The 27336-nt window shown below is 42.3% G+C and overlaps 1 protein-coding gene across 2 annotated transcripts in view; it reads right to left on the bottom strand.

The window, feature by feature from the left end:
• The window catches only part of EBF2 (EBF transcription factor 2), a 177363-nt gene that overhangs the window by 16113 nt on the left and 133914 nt on the right, over positions 1-27336 (bottom strand). For both annotated transcript variants that reach the window (XM_029912902.1, XM_024212148.2), the window contains exons 8-14: positions 17820-17937; positions 15960-16090; positions 15209-15335; positions 6107-6195; positions 4828-4893; positions 4549-4726; positions 2105-2290 (exon numbers count right to left, since the gene is read on the bottom strand). In XM_029912902.1, coding sequence (XP_029768762.1) covers positions 2105-2290; positions 4549-4726; positions 4828-4893; positions 6107-6195; positions 15209-15335; positions 15960-16090; positions 17820-17937 — 895 coding nt within the window. The remainder of the gene's footprint in view (positions 1-2104; positions 2291-4548; positions 4727-4827; positions 4894-6106; positions 6196-15208; positions 15336-15959; positions 16091-17819; positions 17938-27336) is intronic.

The following is a 27336-nucleotide window of genomic DNA, read 5'->3' as shown; positions in this document are numbered from 1 at the left end:
ACTTTCAGCCAGGATGCTCAAAGCACTTTACAGGATCCTGTTGAGCCTCAGTCCATCAGTGTGGGATAGTACACATTGTCTTCATTTTTACAGATCGGGAAATTGAAGCACAGAGAAAGTCAGTAGCAGATCCAGAAGTGGGGTCTAACTCCCAGACCTCTCCTCTCCTAACCCTTTGTCACTCATTCATAGCTCAAGATTAAAGTGAAACTCTGCAGGAACACTGTCTCAATTGAGGCCTCAGTTACTGCTAATTCTATTGTTTTCATGGGGATTAAGTGACTTTAAATGTATCTTTTACAAGTAATTCAGCATGGATTATGTGATGATATCAGTGGAGCTGCAGCTTGGCAGAGACCAAAATGAAGTAAACACCCTCTTCCCTTCACACAAGGCTCTGCATCTATTCTTCTTAGAGAAGAGAACATTTGCTTTAGTTAAGGGGTCTGTCAGCATTTCATTATAAACGCCTATTGTCAGGGGTTTATAATACAGCCGTAAAATTCTCTCCCTGAGCTGAAACTTGGCACGGAGCGCGCAGCCAGGAAGTGAAGGCTGTATGTAAAAATTTGAAAAACATCTGTTTGGCCATTTTGAAACTCTACCAGCACAAAAACAATAGAAGAGGCAAGTTTCAGATTTATTTATTTTTGCGTGTGCATGGAGGAGAGGTTCACTGGTGTAATTCAAAAGTAGTTTTAATTAAACCAAGAACCCTTCTATCTAAAACACAGCCGAATTCCATTTGATATTGCAAACCATTAGCGAGTGCAGACTCGTGCTATTTTTTTATACTGGGTCATACTGTGTACATGAAGTATGTTAACCCTAATTTCATTGCATTCGTGTATTAGCACGTGCAATTATTAGTTCCCAGTAGTGCAGCCCCTTACACATAGGAACCCATAGATAGGCAATAAAGCCTTAGCTGACTGTCTGGAATAATCTCAGGTTGAGGCCATCGTGTGCAATAGATTCTCTCCCCCCCCCCCCCCCCCCCCCCACACACAAATCAAATGTAGCACTGGCTTGACAGACCTGGAGCCCTCCTTTTATAGAGGGATGTTTATTACAGAGAATATGGCAATGGTAGTATAAACTCCACCTGCCACTCTGTCCCAATCCTGTTTGGAGGAAACCTCTAGGGGCAGGAGGGGTAGTTTAGCTTTCACAGCCCATTCAATTCTAACAGGGAGGGAGGCTTGGATTGTCAAAGTTCCCCAAGGGAGTTAGGTGCTTAGCTCCAATCTATGTCTACACTGCAATCACGGAGTGTGAGTGCAGCTCAAGGAAACATATCCAAGCTCACTTGGGTATTGGAGTAGTGAAGCTGCAGAACTGTGCACTTCAGGACTATACAAGTCCACCTGGGATGCTGGATATTTACTCAGATGGCTGAAGTGCTCACTGCCTCAGCTTCACTGCTCAGGGACCCGAAGTAGGCAGATTAAAGCTCAGGGCTTGTGCTAGGGGCTGTCGCCCTGGACACCAGCTTCCAGGGGGCACCATACTGCTGTGGCATTTGCCTTTCGTTTTTTTTAGCTCTGCTGATTGGTCGGGGTGGGGGGACACCAAAAATGTTTTCTGCCCTGGAGGGTAAAAAAGCTAGGGACATTCCTGTTACAGCTAGCTTAGATATGTCTACATGAACTGCAATCACACCCCGCAGTGAAGACATACCCTTAGTGTGATTTGGGTGAATAACTCCCTATAGGCTTCTTTCAGAGTCCCAGGTGAAACACCTAGAGGGTCTAGAAATGACTCCAAAAACCTAACCCATCTAATAAAAATTATAACAGGTATTTTACAACCATCTTGTTATGGAGCAGGGATAAAACCACTGACATGGGATCCTTTTCTATTACAATATATAAGACGTATTTATAAGCGAGCATTTGGCCTCTGCTGAGACCACCAGCAAGGGGGACAGTTCTGATGGTAACTTTGGGATGGGAAGGATATAACAAATTGTGAAGGCTTGTAAAAGGCTTTGAGATCCTTAGTTGAAAGACACCCTAAATGCAAAGTTTGATCCACGTATGGCTTAAGCAAAAAAAAAAAAAAAAAAAAAAAAGAGGGTGCTACCAAAGAGGTGGGCACTTACTTCCATAGGGAGATCCTGTTGGAGAGCCATTAATGAAACCAGGTGAGCTGGGAACTCCCAGGTTAGACATTGGGACATTGCTGTAGCCATTCATGCTATTACTGGAGGTGCTATAATTAGACTGCTGAGGTGTTGAACTGGAAGAGTAACCTCGAGGGGAGATGCTGCTTGTATTACGAATGTAACCTGAAATAAATTTAAACATTTCACAGTAAGTCAATGAATATGGTCCGAAACTTTTCTTTTCTCTATTTTCCCAGTCTCAAAGAAATCTTTTGAGATTGCTCTTTTAGACCCAGATTCAACAAAACACTTCAGCAAGTTTCATTGATTTAATGGGACTGAAGCTTGTCTTTAAATGCTTTGCTGAAACAGGGCCTAAAACATTCACGGGAATTTGCATTTTTTGAAGTTGTGTGTGTATTTTCCTAATCAGATTTGATTGTTTAAAACTTGAAATTGGAGCCTAAGATCTGAAAAAAAAAGTAAGCTCATCTTTCAATGGTTTTGCTACAACGTGTGGGTTGAGGTTATAATTTCCAAATAATTAATGGATTACCACTTAAAAAATAAAGTACCAAAATGTATTAGTAACATTCATGCAGTCACTTATAGAATCAACTTTGAATATACCCTCCTCTTCTTGTCTCGTTCGGTGTGAGAAAAGATTGGTCACATAAGTCAGAAAAAATTAGCCCAGTAGGGACAATGATTGCAAATACTGTAGGAGCAGGTTTTGGTCCATTTTTTCCCCCATCAAACACAATTTCAGTTTTCAAAAATGACGGGGGAAAAAAGAGGAATGAACTTTTATGAAAAAATGGAATTTTTTTTTTCATTTTAGGCTCAAAGTTATTTTTCAGTGAAGAAACTTCATTAGAAAAATTTCATCTAGCAATAGTTTAATGTATGTTAGTTACCATTTAGGAAATCAGTGGATTCTACTAGTTGAGTTAGTCCAGGTAAATGAATAAAGGAAATGCAAATCAACATGAACAATTGTTTTTCTGCATATTACATTCTGGAGATTGTTAATACTTCATGATATCCAGAAGTTAAGTCAGTGCTGAGACCTTACTGCCAATCTGTGTAAAATTACCTTTCTAATTACATTTGGCAGGATATACCTGGACATACGTTCATATGACATGACTTTCACCTCCTGGGAGGACATTGTGTCCAACTAACTGTGCGTTCAGACTACCCAGATTGTATATTACAGGAATCTAGTGTTAAACTGAGAAATCAAGCACTCCAGTCAGGACATTCCAAAAGTTTAAATTGCTCCCCTGATGTTAGCTCTGCTGAGCTGCATGTATTTTATGGCACACATTACTAACAATGGTACATTAAGGTTCACATTCAACATGGAAAACAGCACTAGTAAATACATGCAATTTGGCAAAGTTAACATTGTAGAAGAAACAATTAACTTTTAAAAATTCTCAGCCTCACTCCTCAATGGTAGTGGATGGATTTACTGTCTTGGTGTTTTCTGAGGGCATGGATATGACTGAAAAATGTGAATTGAAATGGAAGTTGGAATTCAGCCTTAAGTTTGCCAGAAAAGAGACTATGGGTAAAAATTTCAAATGCACCTAAGTCCTAATGACTTAAATGAACGTTAGAAGCTGAAGTCCCATTTTCAAAAGTGACTTAAGCCCTTGAACCTAACTCACATATGTGCTTTGAAAATGTTACCCTGTGTTAAAAATGTTCCCTTAGAATCTGCTCCAAAACTCATTGAAGTCAAAGGACTTTGGATCAAGCATTTACTCATCAGATCTGCTCCTTGTACTTGTTCTGAGGAAAGCAGGCCAGAAATTTCTCAAAACAGTTTTTCAATGAAAAGTGCCATTTTCATCAATTTAGAAAAGCATGTAGATGTCAACAAAATTTCATACTGAAAAAAATTAAATGATGCACTTTTTTGAAACAACATTGTTTATCTAGAAAAAGCAGTTTTAAAAGTCTGAAGAGGCCAAAATCAGAATAAAAATCAGCCAAAATGAAATTTTGTTTTCCGTCCAGGACGGAATGGAAAAATTCAGAATCATGGCATTTCCTGCAAAATGGAAAACCAGGTTCCTGCCCAGCTCCAGTTTTGAGTCACCTCTTACTTTGGTGACAAAAATAAGGAGTTTGTACGATTTACTCCAGCCCCACAGAGCCACTATTCTGTCTCCTGTGTCACCAAAAAAGTTGTTACCTAAATTCCAATTGCAGAACTTCATTGTTGAGGACACATGAGCTAGAAAGAAACTAGCTTGTCCAGTTTGCTGGCAACACATTAGCAATAAAGAAGGCCATGTGTCTACTTTTAAACTGAGTAGATATCGAAGTTGAGAGACCAACATGGAAACTGATATCCCCTGACACTATTTTTACAATCACATTTTCGGGTAGAGCTTCACACTTTGTGCAAACATTATAACGGACATTACCTTGGTTGTTCCCCTGTGTCGACTCTGAGATGCTGACTCCTAACTGGCTCCCATAGGAATTGATTCCCATCATGCTGCTATGAGCTGGAGAACTAGACAAAGCAGGGATCTGGCCAGGATTCCTTGGGACACTGTACAAAGCTTCTGCAATGTCCGCAGCTCGCTTCAGAATAATATCCTATAAGACAGCAACAGCCTAAGGTCAATTTAACTTCAGGATGTTTTTACAAAACCTTGAAAAGGGTTTTTTTTTCCTCCCCCAAAAGCTGCCACTCTAACCTGGTTATTATGTGGCGTTCCATACAGTGCTTCAACTAGGTCAGCGGCTCTTTTCAACAGCATCTCCTGGAGGAGGAAGAGATGTATGAAATGGCAAACCTTCAGAGACCCCCCTCCCCCGCAAAAAAAAAAAGACAGTTTTCTGCCCTGGTTTGTCATCTGAAATAAAAACCAGGGCCAAGATTTTCTACTGTGATTGGTGTTTTGGGGGGACCCAACCTGGTACACTTTGAAGGAGTCTTGTTTTCAAAAAGTGTTGACCCTTTCAGGTTGGGCACCCAACATCACCAGTCACTTTGGGAAGTTTTTACCTACACGTAAGAGCATCAATAAATCACAGTTTTATACTTTAACTGATAAGTGTTCCATCCTGCTGTCTAGGAGCTCTCCATAGTCCTGAAATTGCTCTTCAGAAAACTGATTAGAAGATTTAAGGTGGGGTTTTCAAAAACACCTGGATGAATTAAGAGCACAAGTCACCATTGACTTTCAATGGGACTTTTGTTCCTTACTCAGGCACTTTTCCTGCCCTGAAAAGTCCTACCCTTAGTCTTTAAATTACACACATGATTTTTTTCTCAGTAATTGTAATAAACAATTAAGATTCCTCAAAGCCGTCTTCAGTGTTTGTCATCTGCCTTTCATTATCTCTGGTTATAGGGCTTTTTTTTTTTAAATTATCATTATCTTCTTTCATCAGGAAAATTATACAAAATGATCATTATTTTTAAATATCAGAAATTAGGCTTGGATTCTGCAATGGAAGGGTCAAACATGGCTATTACTATTATTATTGGTATTGCAATAGTGCCTAGGAACTCCAGTCATGGACCACAACCCCACGTACTAGGTGCTGTATAAACATGGGTCTTTATACATTATAAATGTATCTGTTCCATGTGGTTTCAAAGCAGGCAGCCTTAAAGCTCACCTCTTTCCTGCTGTGATTCTGCTGACAGACCCCCTAAAACTGGATCTGTGCAGGCAGATCCCTGCAGCTCCATGGATCCTTATAGAATTCAATGGGGTGCCATTTGAGTGCCAAGGTCTGCTGCTGGGGATAAGGGCAGTAGACTATAGATATGGACTGGGAGGGTGTCTGCAATAGTGGGTTCCCAGCTATGGAACAGATTCTCACACTGGCAATAAAAGAAATTCCACATGCAACACATGGGCTGTAACGGTAAGATCCGACTTACCACTCTGTGCTTTATTACATATCAGTGGAAAAGAAAGTTGCAATTTAAAAGGCTTAGTGAAATGCTAGCAAATCTTTTACCTTGGCTAGTCTCTCTGGGTCACCGGGATGCCTCGGGATGACCTTCTGCAGTCTCTGGAAACCATAATCGATGGTGGGTTCATTTAAAGCTGGAAAAGAAGAGTAGCCAGACATGAGTGTGAGCCTTAGGCAATTGCTGTTTTAAAAAAAACCCACAAAACAAAACATGAAGCCTTGAGGTGTATTCCGCAGAAGCCTGATCCAAAGTCCACTGATGTCAGAGGAAAAACTCTCGTTGATTGGAACACCAAACCCCGCAATGTCCTTAACATAATAACCTTAATGAAAAATTGGCCCAAATTAAGGGAGAGTCTTGGAGCCCAGGCTCCAGCCTGAGCCTGAATGTCTACACTGCTATGTAGACAAAGCCTGAGTCCAAAAACCTGAGTCAATTGACCCAGGCTCAGACTCAGTGTTGCAGGTTTTTCTTTGCAGTGTAGACTTACCCTTGGAGACATGTCCTCAGCTAGTGCATGTCGGCATAGCTCCACTGCAAAAAATGGAATTATGCTAATTTACACCAACTAAGGATCTGGCCCTTTGGTTCTCCTATTGCTGGACCACTGATTTGCTTGGTTCTCACTTTCTCTATCAATCTCTCAGGGCTCTTGTGAGGCTTTTACTTATAGAATCCTTTAATCATCCTTGGAGTTCAAGGTAACTGAGCTCCTTGACTCTCGCCTCCATTTTTACCTGGCTCCCTCTCACCATCTCAGACTCTCTCTTTCTTCCCATTCCCTCCCATCTGATGAATGTAACTCATCCCACCTGTCTAGGCTTCCTATGGTTGCCAGAAGAGTCATCCACCTCCACACTGAACCTACAGCTTGAAACTTCCTGACAGCCCACTGCTCCAGATTCTATGCCAGCCTCACACACAACCCCTATTTAATGCATTGTTGCTGGCACCAAGCCCCAGCTCATTACCAGTGGGAGAGTAGAAGAACAGGGAAGGTGACGTAGAATACTGGGAAGAGAGGAAGGTCAATTTTAAACTGGATCTACTTAAGATTCCTGATCTGGTACCTCATTCCTCACCTCAACACCCCCCATGTCTACTCCTGAAGTTGCCTAATCCGTTAGCATTAGTCAGTATCCTAAGACTTGACCGAATGCTTGTGAAATGCTTTGTAATTGTCCATTGAAAGACAAAGTATTGCAGCCCAAATTTTCAAAAGCTAGTTTAGGTGCCTAATGCCAGGCCTCTAATGGGTGACTTTCAGAGAGTGTGGGTGCTCAGCACTTTCTGAAAAAAAAAATCAACCCCTTTGAGGTACCTCAAGTCAGGAATCCAAAAAATGAACCCCTCAAAATCATTAGCTCTTGTTGAACATTTAAGCCTACCAGGTGGTAGTACTTGTTCAGACACACTGTGTGGGGAATATGCCCACTATGAAACCTTGATTATCCAAACGCCAGTTGGCCTAACCCTGATGATCCAAAATTCAACTATGTCCCCCAAATTCAAAATTCATATTAGAAACCAACATTGACTTCTCTAAATCTCGGAATACCCAAAGTCTTTGGCTGTCCTCAGCCACAATGTTTACCAATAAAATTAAGGATCTGGCTTTTGAAAACCCTACTCATAGGTGGTGATGGGATTTAAATGAGAAATTAACTCAACCAAGTGCTGAGAATCTTGCTAAAAATTCTTTGCCAAATGAGTTGAGGACATGCTAATCATTGAATAGTACAGAGTCCCCATTCAATAGCAGCGTCTTCCATCTTCTTGTGCCACTTTGTCCCCGTAAAAATGGTCACTTGAAAGAAGTGGTGCCAACAGCTGAGAGTGTCCCATCCTATCCAGCACTTAGTTCCTTTCCTAACAGTACTCAGCACCTTTCAGAATCAAAGAGTCAGGCACTAGAAGAATGAAACCATCAAGTGACATAGAATATTACTCTGATCCAGATTTTCTGTTTATCTCTGTCAATCTTTGGTATAACACCATGAAGGCAAAAGGTCATATTCCCCACTGAGATACATTTTATATTTACTTTTTATTAAATAATTACAGCATGGCATGAAGTTTAAATATTACAGGAGCTAATAAAGAGGGAATTGAGTAGAGAAAACCCAGACCAGAGAATTTAGTCTTGGCTATACTTAGAATGTCTTCGCTCTCCACTGGGAACCATTCAGGTTTGCTTAAGGAGTTTAATAATACACATTTCAACTGCCACAGAATCTAAATCCCATTTGAGAAAGGGGGAATTTTTTTTTTTTTTTTGCCAATCATGAGAATTCATGACAATTCTCTGGAGGGCCTATACATCATTATGTGCCATTTCTCTTCTTGCTTGGAGTCTACTAGTTTAGGTTATATATCTTGGACTAAGCAAAAAAATATGTATATATTTAACTAAAAATATTGAATGAGGAATATCCAAATCTATTACTCAAGGAAAGGAACTGGCTATTACCCAACATTATTTTTTTCCCAAGGGATTGGGCATGTATATATTTGTATTGTGCTCTGACATCTTAAGAGCAGGAGAAGGTTCCTAGATCATATAAAACTGTTCTGAGAACAATTCAACCATTTTTACACACATTATATATATAGCGGCTTTGATCACAAAGGACACGCCCAAAATATCCAAGGTGCTTTGTTCACCAATGAAATGCAACCCCCTCTGAGGGAAACATTTCCAATTGAAGTTGAAGGGTGTGGCGGGGGATTTAGGTTCAGTTCCCAGGTTGAAATGTGGCCACGACATTGTTACCACCCCAACCCATAAAAAAAGTGCTATGGGATGTTCAGGTTATAGAAGGTATATATGTGCTCATTCCAAAGGCTTATATGCCAAGATTTTGAAAAGTGACTAGTATTTTGGGGTGCACAGCTGAAGCCTCCTTAAGGGGGGCTGATTTTCAGAGGATGGATGCTGAGCACTTCTGGTGTCTCAAATTGGGTATCTAAATAGTATGACATCCAGAATCACTAGTCACTTTTGAAAATTTTGGCTATAAGTCTTAGGAAATCGTCCTGTTTCAGATCACCATGGTTGTGACAAGCCACTTTGGCAGGCCAAGTTTCACACACTAAACATCTGTTGAATTTTCAAGGACAGAAAACAAATTGTGTGTTGACATCAAGTAACGGGGTAAAAAGAGTTAAAAGCTAGTTAGCAAATCAAATTGTCACCTAAACTATTCACATCACTCTAACATAACTGGTTTGATAACAGAACATTTACAGTCAATAATAGAGCTAGGTCTAAATGCACTGCAGCCCTCCTTAGTTTCTCTTATGCACGGGCATGGTATGCCATACCCAGTACCTCTTTTATGCTGCTTCTTATTCTCCGGAATCTAAGCTTTCATTTACAATACAAATAAGGGCTTGTCTACACTTGGAAATTTATCAGAAAAGCCATTCTGCAGCTGCCCCGCCATGTGCACACTTGTATTCCAGAATACGAGTGACTTTTCCCCTGTTTCGCTTAACCAGTTTTGGATTACTCTCATTCTGGAATAAGAGTGTCCACATTTGTAGATAATCAGGAACAACTTCATGTGCAGCCACAGTCTCTAGCTGTAATGGTTGTTGAGATCGCCTCCAAAGCAGAAACTCACACTCAGGGAACTGATGTAGTGCCATTTACCTGCATTTGCAGAACCGGAACAATAGCTCTGCCCCATTCTTCTCAATGAAAGCTAAAGCTTTAAATGGCAGCATTGTTATTTCTCTGGCCAATCAAATCACGTAGACAGGAGAGGGAGGATGACATGCACAATCTACTGTGAGTGACAGCTCATTCTGACGCCAGCAGCGAATGGTCTTAGGAGATACCACTTCTTTCCCTCCCCTCCTATCAAGAAGGGACCAATCCAAGGAATTTAGGAGAGCCCAGCAGGGCAGCTGAGAAACTTCCACAAAGGGGAACGAAGCACAAGAAGCCCACTGGGCCAGGTGTGACTGAAGGGAAACCAAGCAGAAGGAGCCCAACAGAGCCCATGGGTGTGTTCTGACCCCACCACAGGAAAGCTGAGTGACTAGAGCCCATAAAGCATATGTCGAGCATCTGCACAATCTACTGTTCATGGTGAATCATTTGCATGGGGCTTATTTTGTGGGTGAAGCTTGAAAAAGTACCACTACCTTTCTTTTTTCCCCAGCCTGATCCCTGTCTCCGACTCTCGAACCACCCTTTAATTTATGACAATGTCATTGAGTTCTCTGCTGTATTTGCTGGGCCTTTACAAGCAACTCCCTACAGTCCTACGGCTATTTCAATGCCCCTTTCTGGAACGTGCCCTTCATAAGCTCAGGCAGGACAGCAGCTGCCCCCAAGCAAATCACATGCTCTTCCCAAGGTTAGTTTCCAGCGCTAGCTCCATCCTTGTAAGTACTGCTTCCGAGAGGAGGATAACAAGACAGTCTCAATTCCAATTTATAAACCTTAAAAAAACCAGCACCTCCTGCAGTGTGCAGCTGGCATATATCCCAACCCAAGGCAGTCCCTTGGGAGTGCAGTATATCCCACGGATCAGAGAAATGTAGGGCTGGAAGGGACCTCTGCGCTGAGACAGGACCAAATAAACCCAGACTATTCCTGACAGGTGTTTGTCCAACCTGTTCTTATACTGCATTGATCAGACTAGTTAACCCATCAAGCCTTTCTGTACATGGATGAAAAACTATGTTCAAAATCTTCCTGCCACACTATGTTTGAGATGAGTTTCCCTACAACAAACTACGGGCAGAGCTGGGGTCAAGTATAAGATCCAAGAGCTTACAATGAGCCAGATCCTCACCTGAGCACCATTAAAGTCAAGAACTTGGGCTTATATATTATTAGAGGCAGAATATAAGGCAACTGCTACATTAGCCGTGGAGAACAAATGCCTTCCTGTAACAAGAACCCGGAAATGGGTGTGTCACCTTTATTCACAGCTTTCACCTTTTTATACTGCAAGATATTAGAGGACAATGTTTTGTCCTAAGGATGACATTTTACATAGTCAGTGATTAAAAAGAGAGACACGCTTTTTGTTTCTCTCTGTCTCGCTTTATATAGAATAGAAATGTTTATATAATTATATGCGCATTATCAAATTCAACAAGGCTGTTCAACAAACTCCATAAAGAAGCTAGCAATGTCAATCCATTTTTCAAGACTTTTCCATAGACCTCTAAATTCTGTATGCGTTTTCCATAATGGGATCCTTATGGAAAAGGCCACACATCAAATTCTGGTGATGAGAGGAATGTGATGGCTGACTTGCAGCACCCTGAGTGATAGTACTTAAGAGTGGGGATGCTGACAGAACCTCAACTGCAGCATTGCTGGCACAGCGCACTTTCCTCATAGCCTATTCTGAATACACATTACAGGGAGCATATGCACTCCTGTAACAACATCATTGTGGCATTCAGACTTACCCTTGAAATTTCTCTCTGATTCTTATACTTAACAGTTTATATCACTCTCTTCTTCAACTTGTCAATGCTGCTCTTTTTTAAAAAGCTAAAGCTTCATCAGGTTGAACATTCCTATTTGATTGTATATTAAATATTGAAAGCTTTACTCAAATCACGGGGAATCGTGGACTTCAAACTACCAAAATCATTTCTGTTCCATCTCCACCTTTTTATAATAGATCTGGATGATCTTGTGGTTAAAACTCTGGGCTGGGACTCAAGACGCCTGGGCTCAAGTCCCAGACTTGCCACAGACTCCCTGGGTGACCCCGGGCAAATTGCTTAATCTCTCTCTGTCCCAATTCCCCAGCTGTAAAATCGGAGTAATAACACTTCCTTTCATCTGTTTCGATTGCAAACTCTTCAGGGTACAGCCTGTCACTTACTTTGTCTCTGTACAGTGCCTGGTACAATGAAACCCTGAGCTTAGTTGGGGTCCTCTAGGTTTGCGTGTAGTATGAAAGTATAAATAATAATAATAGTAATAGAAGCATAGAACTGGAAGGATCTCGAGAAGTCATCTAGTCCAATTCCCTGCATTCGTGGCAGGACTAAATATCTAATTATGCCCATGATCTGCCTTTAGCCAACTATTCAGTGCTTCTAACACCACATGACCCTTAGTTAGCACCTTTCACCTGAGGATCTCACAGCACTTTATAAACATTAAGGCCCAGATTTTTAAAAGCATTTAGACACCCAGCTCCTCTTGAAATCAAGGGGTCAGGTACCTACATATCTTTAAAAATCTGGGCTAAGGACCTAGCACAATGGGATTCTGATTCTATTTGGGTCTTTACATAATACAAATAATAATACTAATAAGAGGAGGTGTCTCTCACTCTTTGATCTTCTAGAAATGGTGTTAAGGGCTATGTTTCTCCTAGGAATATTGCCTGATGGAGGTTGAACGTAAAGAGTATTTCTTTAAAGAAAGGGTTCTCCACTTTTTCATAGTGTGGACACAATTTAATAGAAAGGACCAACCTTTCCTCCCATCTGCCACCACACAGACCACCTCCCCCCTGACATAAATTTGAGCAACTACAGCCAATGCTTATAAAGAACCCATCAAGGAAGTATTTAAGACATTTTTAGCTGTTTTACTCTCCACAAGAGAGGCTTTCCTGTGCTTTGCTATATTTCCCTTCCCTCACTATTGTTGTATGTGCCCGTTGGCTGCCATCCTCCACTCAAGAAGTGGCTACATTTTACTGGTGCAGTAGGTAAAGTTTGTAAAGCACTATGGACACAAAAAGAGCTATAGAAATTTTTTTAAAAAAACCTTTGTGTTTCTTCATAGCACGGTCAAAACAGACTCATGATATCACAGCCGTGGAGAGAGAAAAATAAACATGTTATTTTCATAGCTTGGAAGTTGTTTTTGCTGCTATTATCAGCAACAATGACCTGGGGGAATTGATTACACTATACTTAATAGCTGTGTTTATCATTTTGCCTAACATGATGGGAGAACTACAGGTCCTTGGATAGATAGATTGAAAAGTTGTCTAATTTTACACCAGCTTATGTACCTCTGCATCTTCTGCTAACATGCTTTTTTGGAACATATGGCAGTAAGCACCCACTCGCTCCTCAGTGAATCTAAACAGATATCTCCACGCTGATAACAAGAGCAAAATAGGCAGATTATATTATCCTCTCTCTCTCTCTCTCTTCTGCTATTTGTCATGTACATCTTCATGTCCTCTTTGGTGGAAATACACTAATTAACCTGTCAGAGAGCAGCACTACATTTTGACTTCAACCCTCTATAAATGGCACAGATAAGCCCTGCACGTAAAACACAGACCTACAAAAAGAGGAATAATTTCCCCATAATAGAAATACATTGTTTTATGCGTTTCTCCATCATTAAGGCCCTGATCCTGCACAGAAGCATGTGAGCAGGCCAACTCAATTGCATGCACTTATATCTTTGCAGGATCAGGGCCTAAATAAGTAAGAAGTGCCACAGAAGAACCTAAATTTTCAGTCGCTGACTCAGGATATGCTCAAGAATTAACAGACCCTCCCCCGGTAAATTTCATACCAGACCCAACCCTGATCCTGCAGCCCGTTAGTAAGTGAAATCAATGAGAAAGCTCATTTGCATAAGCCTGCTAGGACTGGGTCCCTTATGGGTTTTTTTAGTCTTGTTTCTGTACAATACAATTACGTTTTCATGCAGATTTGAGATCACAGTCACTTGCGTTTCAGTTAGTTATCTGCTAGTTAAAGAAGCTGTGCTCAATATATTGAGGGCCACAAATCAAAGCTGTCTCTTTAAAAGGAATTTGCTTACAAAAAATTATGGCTAAAGTCTTACCTCACAAACACAGGTATAAATCCAGAGCAGCTCCTTGCGCTTTAGTGAGGTTATTCTGGGGCAAGATCAGTTTCAGGCCCTAATCATCTGGGGCCCAGCCCAAAGTCCACTGACATCACTAGAAGTCTTTCCATTGACTTCAGCGGGCTTTGGATCAGGGCCCTACAGTGTAAACTCACTGGGTCAAGGATTGTTTTGTTATTTGTCTGCACAGCACCTAGCGTAACAGGACCCTGGTCCTAGATTGGATTTCCTACCTGCTACTATAATACAAATGAATAAATACATTCTTAAGTAATAATAATCATGAAAGCTTCTAAAAACACATTAAAAATTAAAATGAGAATTATTGCTTTTTAAAAAATTATACATTTTGCAAATTTATAAAAATATCAACATTTCACTGAAAATTTTCCCGTTTTGGAAACATTTTGATTGGCTCTCCAGGTAGTCAAAAAAACCCGCAAAATTATGAATGAAAAATTTCTGGGGGGTTTCAGGTTGAGAATTGAATTTTTTTGCTGCAAAATGTGTCCGAAATTTGGTATTCTAGAAATATTTACCAGAGCTAATAGTAATAATAGGTTTTTTAAAACAAAAATCATTGCTTAAATTCTCAGCCACCTAAATAAAATATGACTACTAAGAAGCTATTAGTTATATATATAAAAATCAATCCTCTAAAACATGCTCCCATTTTCCATCCACATGTATTAGGAGATAAAACTTTATTGTGTATACTGACAACAAATGAAGATTCTTTAGTTGCACTGGTTTCTCTTTCTAGAGCCATAGATCTCTCTCTCTGTGTGTATATATATATATAAATATAATTATTCTCCTGCTGGCAGAGGTAAATGTGGGGCACTAAACAAGTTGACAATATCCATTTAAAAATAAAAAAGCCATCAAGATTTATTTTGCACTCAGCTCATTGGCTTCTTTAGACATAAGACATTCTGCCTATCCCTGGGGGCCATCCTGAAAATGAGAGGTTACCCCCAGTGAGAGAGAAATGTAAAATAAATACTGTTATAAATAAAACATCTTCTAGTATGCAGAGAAATGCTATCAAGTTACTGTACACTTAATATATCTAGAGAGAGAGCCATACTGTATCAGCATGAGCTTTAATCTGCAAAATATATTAACATGTGGAGTAACAATGAGGATAAAACTCCTCATTGCGTAGAGGTTTTATCTCCTTACACTTCCAAATACTTCAAATAGCAGAACAGTTTTCAAATGGCATGTGGCAAGTATTTAAAAAAGAGTAATCGATATTACTGAGAGGAAGAGACATTCGTGTTCCAGCCCTCCACAGTAAATCATGTTCACCTACCGGTGTAAATAAACCTGCCCGGGGCTCCTTTGCAGAACTGTTTGGATTTATACGATAGTGTGACTTCGACTACACCAGGAATGTGACGAGGGGGGGTCTGGACTCGAATAGCGTGAGGTGTGATCAGCTGGGAAATAACAACAAGAGAGAAGCATGTCATGTATGGGATGTTTGCGTTTTTCCCCACTGGCCCTGGTTGTATTTCTCAAACAAATGAAACTGTTTACTCCTTCCTAGGAATTGCCAGATTGGATCAGACCAGTGGTCCATCTACTCCAGCATCTTGTATCCAATCATGCGAAGCACCAGCTGCTTCAGAAGAAGGTACAAGAAATCCTGCAGGGATACTACAGGGAAAGTTTCTTCCTGTCCCCCATTAATTAATTGTTGATTTATGCCCTGAAACTTGAAGGTTTGTTTCCTTTCCCAAACTCCTGGCCTTTTCTTTTAATCCTCCCTGTAACTTTGGATATTCTTCTTATCCATATAAACATCCAGTCCTTTTTAGAATCCCACTAAAAGTTCATGGACACAATGATATAATGTGGCAAAATATTCCACGGACTAACCAAACACTGGCCAAAAAAGCATTTCCTTTCCTCACTTTTAAAGTAATCGTCTTTCAATGTTATGGACCGTCCCCTTGTTCTTGTATTATGATGAGAATGAGCGAATAGTTGTTCCCCATCGACCTTCTCTATACCAGCAATATCTAGCTTCGGCTATGCAATAGCAAGTTACTTTTGCCTACCTCACTCCATACAAGCATGGTCCCAAATACCACTTGTAACCCATCGAAGAAATTGTCTCCTATAATGATCACCATTGCGCCCCCTGTAGTCCAGCCTTCACTTGGGCTAATAGCTTTGATGCATGGTGTGGCTAAACAAAAAAAGGGATAAAAGTGGTAGGTTAGTTTTCTTGCAACTGGTCTTGGAGGCTAGGTTTTCAGGTAGGTCGGGGCCAGTTAAACCCCGTGACTGGATAGGCAACACTGTTGTTTGCACAAATTGCACTGGTGCAAATCATGGCTTATCGCACTTTCGCCTGTCCGCTCTAGGGGGTTTGCACTGCTGCAGCTGTACTGCTGGCTTGTATCCCTCAGTGCCACCACAGCCCTTAATTCGTTCACCCACCAAGGCTGCTTACCATTCCAAGGAACCAAAAATAAAATAAAATAATTTTGTTCTCTGCCTTGCTAGTGTTCATTACTCACCTATTCATTACCGGCACTTAACATTGTGTCATTAAAGCCTAATAGGCCAACTGTAGTAGTGGGTGTAAAAGTGAAACACTTAAGTGATTGTGCAGAGGCTGTTTTAAAAACACTTATTAGCATACGATCACACAAGAGCAAAAAAAGCAGGCTGTAGGAGGGATGTGTTACAATTTACTGTGTTTATCAATGGGATATCTTGTGTTTCCTCCAGTACCTATCAAGAGACAATTTCTAATAATTTTTGTGACTTTATGGAATAGATTTTTTTTTCTGCTCTTTTCCATATGTTCAAGGCCTCTGGACTATACATCCCATCAGGAACCCAATATGGTTTCCAGGCCATAACCAAAGTCAATCCATCACTCCATTCCCAATGTTGACAGGGTCAGAGGTGGAGGGGAACTTTGGCAGGGCTCCAAAAACATGAGACTCCTTTGAACAGCCAGTCAATCACATCCAATCAGTCAAGGAAAAACTGGATGGCTTCCTAGGCTTGGAATCCTGGGATTTTCCTTCTACCATTTCACTGCCCGCTGGGGGGGAATTAACACTGCTCCGAATTCTTTACTGATTCAATCATTTTCTTCCAGTTCATTAATTCTTCTTTAGGTTGATACAGGGCACATTTAAGAAGGGGGGGGCAACAAAACAGTGTAATGAAATAATAGCCTTGCTTGTCTCTTCTACTAACATCACAAACTCTTCTCACTTTCACAGGCTTCAGGGAGATTGGAGAAGGGGGGAAGAGACATAGATATGATTTTTAAGTTATTTTAAGTGGTGCCTATATTGAAGAAGTGGAGTTTGTGAGAGGGGCAGGGACAGAGAGAGGGGGGGTTTACCCACTTTGAAGCTTAACAGATACAGGTATTGGTAATTGCTTTAATATACTCCAAGAACTGTCCCATGGACGACGGCAATTCCTGCTTAGCCAAACAAACTAAAATCAATTAGTGTCAGTTTCCTTCTGCGCATTGTTATGCTTTGCGCAGTTTGTTTAAGGGAACCACTGACACTTTTTCATACACATCTTGCACTGTAATGTTTCTGTTTAAGTAAGATGTCATGTTGCTTAATTTGCCTGAAATCAAGTCTAGGCCAGCTAAGCAGTAAATCTGAAATTCTTAGCTAATTGTTAACGCTTTTACTGAGTTTTTCATCTTCCCAGCCCTGTACAAGCTAACTAATTAATAGACGGGGGGAGTCTCTCTCTTAGATGTAGAAGGATCCAATTCTGCATGCTGTGGAGCCTTTCTTTGGTTCATCTTCCTTCTCTAACGCCCCTGAGGTTCTGCAGCTCTCTCCACGCCCACCAAAACAAACAAAAATTCAAGTGCAGAGTGCGTGTGTTTGTTTTCATTGGTGTACCATATTCCAGACAAAGTTCCATACCTTCTGAGGGGTCAAGTCTCCTCGCTCTCCGTCCATGTTTAGAGTTGTTATGAACAAACATGTTGTCAGACACTGCCAATACATGTCCATCAACATTCACTGTTGTTGATAACACAACCTAGGAAAAAAGGCAGGTAAATTACTTGTTTCAGTATTCAGCTTTTGATGTATTTATTATTATATTGAATTAAAATCCTGTTCTATTTGGAAAATATAATCGTTTATTTCCCACTAGGGGAAAAAGAATTTTCAGCGTCTACCCTGTGCCTTCATTCCATTTAACATGGCATCCGAAGGCCCATATGCTATCCTCAAGATACATGACATAATGAACCAGCGACAAGACTATCCTAAGTTTAGTTTTCTGTGATGCATTGTAGCATAGAGGTCTGTATGTACAGACAATGAGGGCAGACTGCAGAGCACCAGAATAATGTGCCCTCTGCTATGTATATATAGAAGCACAGCCATCTGCTATCCTACACACACGTGCATCATAGGAAATCAAACTTACAACCATCTGCTCCTAAAACATAGGTTTCTATCCACTGAGATAAACAGAAACTTCCATTAGCTGCAAGGGGTAGAAGGGCCTGGTTTTCAGAAGGTGGGCACTCAGTATTTTGTGCAAATCAGGCCCATTTAAGGGTGTCTCAGGTTGGACACCCAAAAATTGTGGCTCTCAAAATCACGGATTTTGAAAATCTTGCCCTTTTTGTCCAATCTCGCTGGGTTCTAACAGGACACAAGTAAACTCTTAGAGGAAATAATTGTATTTGTTACTGAGTCTCATTGAGATCTCTCTTTAAAACAAAATGTCCTAAGCTATAAATCCATTAAACCCAGAGATACGTGCGTCTTTAAACCACATATATTAAAAAAAAAAATCTGTCATTTGAACCAGTCTGAAGAACATGCATCTCGTTAGAACTTTGAAGCCCAGATCCTCAGCTGGTCCACATCGGCGTAGCTCCATTGGCTTCAACAGAGCTACCCTCATTTGCAGCGAGCTGTTAAGGATCTGACCCTGAGCGTGTGCATGAATTTTCACAGATGCAATTGTCATGCTTTAAGTAAGAGAATTTCAGGCTTTAATTGTTGATAAACTGTATTCAGCACACAGCAGGGAAACCCTGCCCTCCTGTAGGATTTTGCTGGTTTAAAGAATGCTCTCTCTCGCTCTTTTTTTACGACAAGGTTAATTCATTCCAAAAGGCTCTTGTCATACTGTACATTAATACTGCTCATGCATTCCTGTCACAAAATGTGTTGCTTTTGTGTGTGCCAACTGATTTCATCATTGCACATTTGGGTGGAGTGAGACTCTGTTCCAAAGTGAACATTTCCCGCATGACAGAGCTGAACCCAGTCAGATGCACCTCATTATTTTCCCTTAAACAATGGAAATAAATTTTAATCTTTCACTGGCCAGCACAGACCACGCTATGGCAACGAGGGAATAGACCTGAATCATTCCAGTGTCTGAAATATTTACGACAAGATTTTAAATTGTAACCAAATGTAAATCAAAAATATATCCCATATATCCACACACACACACACACACATATATATATATATAAAATATACAAATACCCAGCCACACAGAGACAATGTTATATATCCACACACAATACATACACACACACTCACAAAATATACATTAATATACTAATACACACAAATAAAATCGTACACATTACACGTGTGTGACTATATAGGTATCTGCATTATACACATAAAGTGAGAGAATATAGATGATCTACATTCCATTCACAATGTTCTACTGGTCCCTGAAACATGAGTGATAACTTCCGGACAGAAGTTGCATTCTTCCTAAGTGCTGAGCACCCTCAAATCTCATGGTGAGCAGGTATTACTGAAATCCCTGTAAGACCCCTCTCATGTGTGGTTTCATTTTGTCACCTCTCAGGTTCACCACCGGGCGGGCGAAGACAGGATGGAGCCTGGAGTAAGTAAATAAAGCCATCCTCAGAGATGGGCCCAACTCACAGTTTGGGGCTAGATCTGAACTCGCTCTGTGTTTTGGAGGTTGTTGGAGCTTGGGTTTTGGTTTGGGCCCATCTCTTGGCATTACTGCAATTCAGCAAAAGAGACCTCGTGTCGTCTTTACTATGATTCTTCTGGTTCACTTTTTTATCTATGCTACAGAGTAAGAATGTTTTAGATTATGGAGGTAAAGTTACTGGAGCTCCAGATTTAGCTCCACTCACTTTCCCCTTGCTGGGCGAGGACAATCAAATTGTTTAATACTGAAGATTAAGACTCAACGTTTTAAGAATAAAAGGAAGCAGAACGTGCATTCCACCATAGTCTCTAGCTCCCAGGCCCTCCCCTTTCACAAGCCAACAACTGCTTTCCCCCAGTGAGTATTTCCTGGGTCATGGAGGGTGACCCTTTCCATCTGGAATCAATCAGTCAACTCCTGACAACTTCCTGAAACACCTCACTCCATTTCCTGTTCTCTCCCCCTTCTCTCTTTCCCCCTGGTTTGCTTCACTCTTCAAAACTACAGGCCACAGCAGCTTAATGTTAGAGGGTCAGACACAGTTAGACTCCAAAACACTACACAAGGACACCTTTGACCTTCAAAAATCTTTACATCTTAGCTAAACAAATCAAGGTCAACATTTCTTACCATTACCTTGTTAACCATTTATAGGCATTTTTGCCAATGCCCTTCTGAATGCATATCCATCAATACCACTTGTTCTCCCAAGATCGTAAAACATGGCAAGCTTTGTTTTCTTTATGTGCATTGAGTGCTGGTGAAAGGTGCTGGCCTGACTTCCCTGGAGATTTAAGTCCTCAAATTTATCCACAGCACAGGCAAGTTACCTCTGGTACTACTAAGCCAACGTGTCTGATTCCTGATCTGATGAGACCACCTCTACGGATAAGATTTGGCCACTATGCTCATTCAGTTTATGGCTGCTCGACTAAGATCACCAATTGGTGCCAAATGTTGTGGTGGCTTTGGTAGACTCTTGCCTTTGGGAAATAGACTGAGAACACCAAATTATTTACAGAGGGCATCAAACATCCTTTCGGGTCACGGCTGACCTGGGCTCAATTTGAACCGATTACGTAGAAGCAAAAGATTCTGCATCCCAGTTCCTTGAGTCATCCAGTTCCCAAAACTGTAGTTTTAGAAGAGAATGAAGACTGTAGTGACCTGAACAGTTAGAATAAAAAAGGACAAGGCAACACATTCACAGATCGAATCTGGGTTCCAGCAAGCATAATGGAGAGATGTTTGTGGTCTTGTACGTGGGGTTTTCAGCAGTTCTTAAGATTTGCTTTGCTAGTCTGGATGGTTCCTCTTTACTGGCCTCAGATATTAGTTAATTATTCCCCTGCCACATTAGAAACCTGGCACGCTTCTTCGAGTGCTTGTTCATGTTCATTCCAATCCAATCAGGTGTATGCGCGCACACATATACAGTAGCCGGAAGATTTTTCCCCTAGCAGCGTCCACGGGGTCGCCCTTCATGGCGCCCACTAAAGGGCCCTGCCAACCCGCCACCCCCTCAGTTCCTTCTTCTGCCAGTGACGATATCTAGAACTTCCCCTTGCTCTTGCTTCAGCAAGTGGCTTAGCAGTACTTTCGGTTTTCGCTGTAGATAGTTCTAGTGTGTTAGTATAGCATAGTTAGTTCACTTATAAGTTTCAGTTATGGGGGGTTCCTCCCTTCCCTCTCCCCTGCTTTTCTTCCCTCCTTATTTGTCACCGGGGCATGCTGCGATCCCCGGGCTTCAAGACTTGCCAGGACTGCGTGAAGCGCATGCCTAAAAGTGACCCCCACACCTCCTGTTTACGGTGTCTGGGCGAGGGTCACCAAAAACATCGCTGCAAGATCTATCAGGAATTCCAATCGAGAACTCTTAAAGAGAGGGTAAAAGGTGTACTCAACTGGGGGACTACAACTCCGAATATCTAACCAGCAGGTCATCAGCAGCAGGTACTCCTACAATACCTGCTCGGCAATGGCTAAATTCACGGAGTTGCTCCCCTCGGACTCTCAGGTCTGTGGTGAACAATACCCATTACCAATTTACAGTCCTTCCGTTGGGCCTGTCAGCAGCACCTTGAGTCTTCACCAAGTGCATGGCAGTCGTCACTCCAACAGCTCCAGTCATGGTTAGCATCAGTGTATCGACCAGCCCAGGACAGGATCGTAACCCTGCCTTGCCCAGTCCTCGACTCCCTCCTGTGGTGGCTCGACCCTCAGGAGGTATGCTCAGGGGTCTCCTTCACCAGTCCACAGCCGTCTCTTTCACTAGTGACGTACGCATCAGACTTGGGCTGGGGAGCACACCTAGGAGACCGCAGGACTCAGGGTCTCTGGTCTCAGGCGGACCTGGGTCTCCACATTAACATCAGAGAGCTGAGAGTGGTGCGCCTGGCTTGCCAGACCTTCTGGGCACACTTAACGGGACAATGTATATCAGTCATGACGGACAACACCACGGCAATGTTCTATATCAACAAACGGGGCAGCACACTCCTCTTCCCTGTGCCAGGAAGCCCTCATGCTGGGGGACTTCTGTGTAGAACATTCAGTACACCTGCAGGCGTCGTACCTTCCCAGGGTGCAAAACGAGCTGGTGGACCACCTCAGCAGGTCCTTTCATGGCCACGAGTGGTCCCTTCGCCTGGACATTGCGATTTTGCTCTTCCAGAGGTGGGGCTTTCCTCAGATAGACCTATTCGCCACGCGACGCAACAGGAAGTGCCAGCAGTTCTGCTCCTTCCAGAACCACTGCCTGGGCTCCAGAGTGGACGCGTTCCTCCTCCCATGGGGAGGTTGTCTCCTGTATGCCTTTCCACCCATACCGCTCGTTCACAAGGTACTCCTCAAGATCCGGAGGGAATGCGCTCAAGTCATATGGATAGCTCCAGCCTGGCCCCGCCAGCACTGGTACACATCTCTCCTAGACATGTCCTTGGAAGCTCCAGTCAGCCTGCTGCTCTTCTCGGACCTTTTGACACAAGATCATGGTCGTCTCCAACATCTGAATCTCCGGTTGCTGCACCTCACAGCATGGAAGCTCCGTGGTTGAATCCAATGGAGCTTTCCTGTTCAGACTAGGTTAGACAGGTCCTCCTTGGCAGCAGGAAACCCTCTACGAGAGCTACCTACCTTGCCAAGTGGAAGAGATTTTCAATCTGGTCAGCACAGCGCTGTTCGTCCCCAACGCTAGCCTCAGTGCCGCTTATTTGGACTACCTTCTCCATCTGAAGCAGCAGGGTCTTTCAATGTCGTCAATAAGGGTTCACTTGGCCGCCATCTCGGCCTTCCACCCGGGCATGGAGGGCCCCTCTGTCTTTGCTAACCCAATGGTCAGCCGGTTTCTAAAAGGTCTTGACAGGCTATACCCTAACGTCCATCTGCCTGTCCCAGTCTGGGACCTCAACCTGGTCCTTTCTAGACTTATGGTACCACCCTTTGAAACCTTGGCGTCGTGCTCCCTGCCCTACCTATCTTACAAGGTCGCGTTCCTGGTAGCAATAACTTCGGTGTCTGAACTCAGGGCCCTAACCTCAGAGCCCCATTACACTGTGTTCTATAAGGACAAGGTTCAGCTCAGACCTCATCCTCCTTTCCTACTGAAGGTTGTGCCACAGTTTCACATTAACCAGGACATCTTTCTCCTGCTATTCTACCCTAAGCCGCATTCCAGCTGTGGGGAGCAGAGACTCCACTCTCTAGATGTCCGCAGGGCACTGGCCTTTTACATCAAGAGAACGAAGCCGTTCAGAAAACTGGTCCAGTTATTTGTGTCAGTGATGGACAGAATGAAAGGTCAGCCTGTGTCATCACAAGGCATCTTGTCATGGATAGCATCCTGCATTCATGAGTGCTATAACTTGGCAGGTGTCCCTGCACCTCCAATCACTGTGCACTCCACCAGGGCGCAGGCTTCATCAACAGCGTTCCTGGCGCAGGTTCCCACTCAGAAAATCTGCAGGGCGGCGATGTGGTCCTCCATCCATACTTTCGCCACGCACTATGCGATTACCCAGCAGGCCAGAGAGGATGCGGCCTTTGGGCGAGCAGTGCTCCAATCAGTGGACAACTCCGACCCCACCACCTGAACTTGGGCTCGTGAGTGACCTGATTGGAATTGACATGAACAAGCACTCGAAGAAGAAAAAACGGTTACTCACCTTCTCGTAATCGTTGTTCTTCCAGATGTGTTGGAATGGACATGAACAATACCCACCCTTCTACCCCTCTGTCGGAGTAGCCGGCAAGAAGGCACTGGGGGGGTGGTGGGTGGGCAGGGCCCTTTATTGGAGGCTATGAAGGCGCGACTCCAGGGGGTGCCCAGGCCGACCCGACGGACGCTGCTAGGGGAAAAATCTTCCGGCTACTGTGCATGTGTGCGCGCACACCCCTGATTGGAATGGACATGAACAACACATCTCGAAGAACAAGAATTATGAGAAGGCGAGTAACCGTTTTTTCACTACATCCCTGTGCTCTTCTCATTTCCCAGCTGCATTACTGTAATGCACTCTGCTTGAAGACCAAGCTAAGGCTTCAACTACCGCAGAGAACAGAAGTGCTATCCATGTTTGACGCATTAAACCTGGGCTCTATAGGCTGCACTGAGCTCCCTTTTGCTTCCAAACACAATTCAAAGTGCTAGTTTTAATTTACAATTCCTTACCTGGCTAACTGAGTGAGAGGCCACCTATCCTCCACACCCCTTCTGACAGTGAAAATCTGTCTAGATGGCTGTGATTAAAAGTCTCAAGATTTAAACCTTGGACACTAGCAGCTGGACATTCGCAATGAAGAATCCTTGCTAATTGAGTCTCTTTGTCAGCAGGGTGCATATTTCAATGTCCGCGGGGGTGGCGAGGAAGGAGGATTCCTTACCTATCCTGAAGATGTGTTGTTAGGAATTGTAAATGCTTCAAGATCCTCTGATGAAAATGTAAGGCAGAAGCAAAGCAATTTCTCCATCATATACACACTATATCTGTCTCTGCACACACACACACACACACAAATATGCTCCACCCCAAATTATATATATGCATATAAATATACACAGTGTTGTACATGGACAATAAATATTGCTTTTGTATCCCTAAACACACACATTTACATATTCATGCATACACATCAGGCATACAGGCATTTACATACATGCAACACATGTATTCAACATCACTGTGGAAATGATCTCTAAAAAAAAAAAAACCAATCCCTGATACCATTCCAAGTGAGGAAAACATTCTTTATGACACTTGACATCTGGAAACAATATTAAATTCCTGATGTACTTTCCCTTTTAATTGTGCAGTCACAGTACCGTGTTATTTTAATTTTTCCAGAAGAATAACCACTATGTGGATATTTTTATTATTATTTTCCACCTGGGTGGAAGCAACACATGTACACTTACATACACAGGCTCATCCTGCTGTCTTCACTCAGGTAAGATTCCCACTGATGTCAATTTCAGAGTAGCAGCCATGTTAGTCTGTATCCGCAAAAAGAACAGGAGTACTTGTGGCACCTTAGAGACTAACAAATTTATTTGAGCATAAGCTTTCGTGGGCTACAGCCCACTTCTTCGGATGCATAGCTGTAGTGGGCTGTAGCCCACGAAAGCTTATGCTCAAATAAATTTGTTAGTCTCTAAGGTGCCACACGTACTCCTGTTCTTTTTACTGATGTCAATGGGAGTTTTGTTTAAATGAGGACTTCAGGATTAGATGCTTAGTATACTGTGTTTGCTGTATAGTTGAACTAGGGATGGGCTTAACAGAAAAATGCCAGCAACCTCTCTCTGCACCAAACTTCCATTGATTTCCACATTTAGTTGGAGTTCCACATTTAGACCCCGATCCTACAATGAAGGCACAGAGGACTATCTGCATTGACCTCATTTCAGGGACCCTAGCGTGCCCATGGATTCTAGTATGTTAGAATTTGCGGATTAATTCTTAGCCAAGGTGAGCTTTTTCTCACATGCTCAGGGATGAACTGAGCCAACCAATCTGGGGTCAGGAAAGAATATCCCCAAGGATATGCCTTGGTTTTGTCCGCCCTTTCTACCTCCCTCTGGAGCACTGAGAACGGGAAAACCCATAAGGGTATATCCCATGTTTCTTTTAAATGCAGTGGGTAGACAGGTCTGTGGTTAGAGCTAATATTTTCCTGCTCATCCACTCTCTGAACCACAATGGTGTCTAGGATCTGCTCAATCAGGATGATCCTGGATCAAGGAGAATTTCCAGTCTGCAGGAGGCTAATGCTTTAGCGCTGAATCTCAGCTAAGCATTTTAGCTGAAGTGCCTCATCACAAGTCGACAGAATTACTGTCCCCCATTACGCAGTGGTCATTACCATTAAGTATCATTGGACTTCAATCAAGTTCCCTGAGAGAAGTCCTCATTAAAGTGGAGTGCATCATGTTTTTTTATGCTGTTCTTGGGGGAATTGCCCTCCGGGAATATAGTGATGATGGATATGGTGGTATTATGAAGGCTTAGATTTCCAGTTCAGGTGAACTCCAATTGCTAATATTAAAAAACGGGGTCAGATCCTCAGCAAGTGTAAACTGGCCTAGCTCCACGAGGGTCTCTCCTCGAACGACAAATATTTTCATTAATAAATGTACTGATGAGTTGAGTTGGCTAGAATTTGTGGGACCAATATATGTACAGCCACTAGATACCTGGGAAAATATTCACCAATCCCAAAAGTTGCATGAGTTTTAGTACCTATGGCAAGTGACTTCAAACATCTGAGGAGGGTAACTGATGTAAGTGAGCATCACAGTGCATCATTGTTATAATAATAAAAATAGTTTGGGTTGTATTTTATGACAATTCACTGAGTTTCAACCTTTGCTGCCACAACCCAGTGGTGAGCGTGTGGTTACAGATCCCCACGTCTGTGCCCAATCCACAGAGGATGTGAATCTGTTACAACCCCACTTACAGAGCCTTGGCTCTTTTCTGTAAGATGTAGCAATTTATCCTTTTAGTTCTCCAAGTCCCCAGTCTAATCCCTGGTACGTTAGCCAAGAGGCCTCTCTCTCTCTCTCTCTCTCGCACACATACACGCACACACAGAATCTAAGCATTTCCCACAATCAGATTCCTCCCCACTCCAGAATTCTGGTTTTGTAAATAGTGCATGTCACTTCTAAAGCCTCAGCCAAGTATTTCCAAGCACTTTACAAACATTAATTAAACCTCACAACATCCCCATGAAAGATAATTACACTCAATTTGCATATGAATAAAAGAGCGTACTAGATGTTCTGACTTGCTCAAGGTCAAAACACGAGTCAAGGGCAGAGTCAGAAACTGAACCCAGGAGTCCTGGTTTCCATCTCCTGCTCTAGCCATTAGGTTGCATGTAAGAAAGATGTGCGCGTGTTGGAAATAATTTAAAATAAAATAATCGCAAACCATTTCACTTTTGAAATAGATGGTTTCTCCCCACAGTAGAAAATTGACTCCAGGA

The sequence above is a fragment of the Terrapene carolina genome, unplaced genomic scaffold (assembly GCF_002925995.2).
Source record: "Terrapene carolina triunguis isolate 2854851 unplaced genomic scaffold, T_m_triunguis-2.0 Scaffold53, whole genome shotgun sequence".
In the NCBI taxonomy this organism is placed as follows: Eukaryota; Metazoa; Chordata; order Testudines; family Emydidae; genus Terrapene; species Terrapene triunguis.
The sequence above is the reverse complement of the archived record's forward strand: the minus strand, read 5'-3'. Positions and strand labels throughout refer to the sequence as shown.